The 3,865-nt window shown below is 33.5% G+C and overlaps 1 protein-coding gene across 1 annotated transcript; it reads left to right on the top strand.

Moving 5' to 3' along the window:
- Window positions 1-2,249: 2,249 nt before the first annotated feature.
- On the top strand, window positions 2,250-2,977 carry LOC132513433 (hypoxanthine-guanine phosphoribosyltransferase-like). The gene has a single exon (XM_060137788.1). It carries the CDS (start codon window positions 2,268-2,270, stop codon window positions 2,763-2,765), a length of 498 nt encoding a protein of 165 aa, XP_059993771.1. The 5' UTR covers window positions 2,250-2,267; the 3' UTR covers window positions 2,766-2,977.
- The last annotated feature ends 888 nt before the right edge of the window (window positions 2,978-3,865 follow it).

The following is a 3,865-nucleotide window of genomic DNA, read 5'->3' as shown; positions in this document are numbered from 1 at the left end:
ATATTTTTTGTGTGTTTGTTTTTGAGTTTTATGAGTTCCTTCTATGTTTTGGATATTAACTCCTTATCAGATATATGATTTGCAAATATTTTCTTACATTCCATAGGCTTCCTTTTCATTTTTTTAATTATTTCTTTTGCTGTGCAGAAGATTTTTGGTTTGATTTAGTCCCACTTGTTTACTTTGGCTTTTGTTGCTTGTGCTTTCAGTGTCATAGCCCCCAAAATCATTGCCAAGACCACTGTCAAGGGGCTTTTCCTCTATGTTTTCTTCTAGAAGTATTATAGCTTTAGATCTTATGTTTAATTCTTTAAATCCATTTCAAGTTAATGTTTTGTGAGTGATGTGAGATAGGGTCCATTTTATTCTTCTGCATGTGATTATCCAGTTTTCCCCATACCAATTATTGAAGAGATTATCTTTTCGCCATTGAGTATCATTGACTCCCTTGTCAGTATTAGTTGGCTGTATAAGCAAGGGGTTATTTCTGGGTTCTTGATTCTGTTCCATTGGTCTTTTGTCTATTTTTATGCCAGTACCACACTGTTTTGATTACTATACGTTTGTAATAACATAGTTTGAAATCAAGAAGCATGATGCCTCTCACTTTGTTCTTTTCAGGATTACTTTGGTTCTTCAGGGTCTTTTGTAGTTCCATAAAAATTTTAGTATTTTTTCTCTATTTCAGTGGAAAATGCCATTGGAATTTTGATAGGAATTGCATTGAATCTATAGATGGCTTTCAGTAGTATGGACATTTTAACAATATTAATTCTTCTAATACATGAACATTAGATATATTTCCTTTTATTTGTGTCCTCTTCAATTTCTTCAAATTGAACAATCTCATGCAAAATTATTCAATATTTTTGCAGATTATATTATATTATAAATTGTTACAAGGTAATAGCTAAAAATTCCCTGTGTTCTAAAACGTATCCTTGCTGCTTATCTATTTTATTCATAGTAGTTTGTATCTGTTAATCCCTTACCCCTAGTTTGTTCCTCTCCCCTTTGGTAACCACTAGTTTGTTCTCTATATCTGTGACTCTATGTTTTGCATATACATTATTTTTTAGGTTCCACATATAAGTGTTATTATACAGTATTTGTTTGACTTATTTCACTAAGCATGATATTCTCTAGGTTTATCCGCATTGCTGCAAATGGCAGAATTTCATTCTTTTTTATGGCTGAGTAATATTCCATTGTATATATATATATATATATATATATTGCATCTTCTTTATATATTCATCTGTTGATGGGCACATAGTAATCTCTAATGGTTTTTCTAATTTCTGTGGTATCAGTTGTAATATTTCCTTTTCATTTCTGATTTTATTTGTTTGAGTCTTCTCTTTAAATTTAGTCAGTTTTTGTTGTCTTAAAATTAAAAAACAGCTCTTAGTTTCATTGATCTTTTCTATTTTTTTTTTTTGGTCTCTATTTCATTATTTCTGCTCTGATCTTTATTTCCTTTCTTCTACTAAATTTGGGCTTAGTTAATTCTTCTTTTTCTAGTTCTTTGAGGTGTAAAGTTAGGTTATTTATTTGAGATCTTTCTTTTTTCTTAATGTAAGTACCTATTGCTAAAGCTTCCCTCTTATAAGTGCTTTTGCAGCATCCTATAAGTTTTGGTATGTAATGTTTCAATTTTTGTTTGTTTTCAAGATATTTTTAAATGTTCCTTTTGATTTCCTCCTTGACCCATTGGTTGTTCAGGAGTGTGTTGTTTAATTTCCACATGTTTGTGTGAATTTTCCAGTTTTCCTTCTGTTATTGATTCCTAGTTTCATACCTTTGTGGTCAGAAAAGTTACTTGGTATGACTTCAGTCTTCTTAAATTGGCTAAGAATTGTTTTGTGATGTGATCTTTCCTGGAGAATATTCCATGTGGAACTTGAGAGGAATATATATTCTGCTGCTGTTGAATGGAATGTTCTATATACGTCTGTTAGGCCCATTTGCTCTAAAGTATAATTCAAGTCCAGCATTTCCTTCTTTTATGTCTGGGTGATCTATCTATTATTGAAAGTGGGGTTATTGAAGTCCCCTACTATTATTGTACTGTTGTCTATTTCTCCATTCAGATCAGTTAGTGTTTGCTTAATATATTAGATTAGCCAAAAATTTCGTTTGGGTTTTTCCATAAGATGTTACAGAAAAAGCTCATCCCAGACTGCCCTCAGCCCACACGCCAGCCAGCTCCATTATGGTGACCCACAGCTCCAGCATCGTGGACCGAATGGCTGGGTTGAGATGTGATGAAGGAGATGGGAGGCCATCACATCACGGGCCTCTGTGTGCTCAAGTGGGGCTATAAATTCTTTGCTGACCTGCTGGATTACATCAAAGCACCGAACAGAAATAGTGATAGATCTATTCCCATGACTGTAGATTTTATCAGACTGAAAATCTACTGTAATAAGCAGTCAACAGGTGACATAAAAGTAATTGTTGGAGATAGTCTCTCAACTTTAACTGGAAAGAATTTCTTGATTGTTGAAGATACAATTGACACTGACAAAACAATGCAGACCTTGCTTTCCTTGGTCAAGCAGCATAATCCAAAGATGGTCAAGGTTGCAAGCTTGCTGGTGAAAAGGACCCCTCGAAGCATTGGTTATAGACCAGACTTTGCTGGATTTGAAATTCCAGACAAGTTTGTTATAGGATATGCCTTTGACTATAATGAATACTTCAGGGATTTGAATCATGTTTGTGTCATTAGTAAAACTAGAAAGGCAAAATACAAAGCCTAAGATGAGAGTTCAAGTTTGGAAACATCTGGAGTCCCATTGAAGTCACCAGTAAAATTATCAAATGTTCTAGTTCTGTGGCCAGCTGCTTAGTAGAGCTTATTGCATGTATCTTCGAGGAATTGCATCTGTTTTGCATTTTAGAAAGGTCAGTTGCTGCATTCCTGAACTCTTTATTTGCACTGTGAGTCTATAGACTATCAGTTCCCTTTGGGTGGATTGTTATTTCACTTGTGAATGAAAAATCTCTTAAACCACAACACTATTGAATGAAAATATTGAAATTGTATCTGTAAGAAACATTTAAAGAGATGAATATATTAGTTTTTTAACTGAGATTTTAATTTTTATATAGTCAAGAAAGAACAGAAGTGATTGAATACTGTTAATTATACCACTGCGTGTTTAGAAAAGAAGCAGTTTCATATCAGTGACAGCATTTAGAGGTCATTATGTCGTATAAACCATATGTCCTGGCATTACTTTAGTAGGCTTCAGTAGTATTAATTGTATTTTCCCGCTTGTTCAGATTATTTCTGGTGAATCTTTGTCAGCAGTTCCTTTTAAATACAGGTCAATAAGTTCCAAAACCTACCACTTTTTGAATTCTTCAATGTAAAAAACCCTTAAAAATAAAGGCTGTCTCTTTAAAAGAAAAAAAAAGGTTACAGAAAAACCCAAAAGAACTTTTTGGCCAACCCAATATTTAGGTGCTCTGAGGTTGAGTACATATCTATTTATGACTGTTAGGTCCTCTTGATGAATTGACCCCTTTGTAATTATAGAGTGACCTTCTTTGTCTCTTGTTATAGTTTTTTTCTTAAAGTCTATTTTGTCTGATATGAATATAGCCATCCCTGTTCTCCTTTGGTTTCCATTTGCATGGAATATCTTTCTCCAATCCCTTTGCTTTGAGTCTATATGTGTCCTTATAGCTGAAGTGAGTCTTCTATAGGGAGCATATTGTTGGTTCTTGGTTTTTTTTTGGTCCATTCAGCCACTCTACGTCTTTTGAGTGAAGAATTTAGCTCATTTACATTTAGAGTAATTTTTGATAGGTAAGGACTCACTAATGCCATCTTATTAATTGCTTTCTAGTTGTT

The sequence above is a fragment of the Lagenorhynchus albirostris genome, chromosome X (assembly GCF_949774975.1).
Source record: "Lagenorhynchus albirostris chromosome X, mLagAlb1.1, whole genome shotgun sequence".
Taxonomy (NCBI): domain Eukaryota; kingdom Metazoa; phylum Chordata; class Mammalia; order Artiodactyla; family Delphinidae; genus Lagenorhynchus; species Lagenorhynchus albirostris.
The sequence above is the reverse complement of the archived record's forward strand: the minus strand, read 5'-3'. Positions and strand labels throughout refer to the sequence as shown.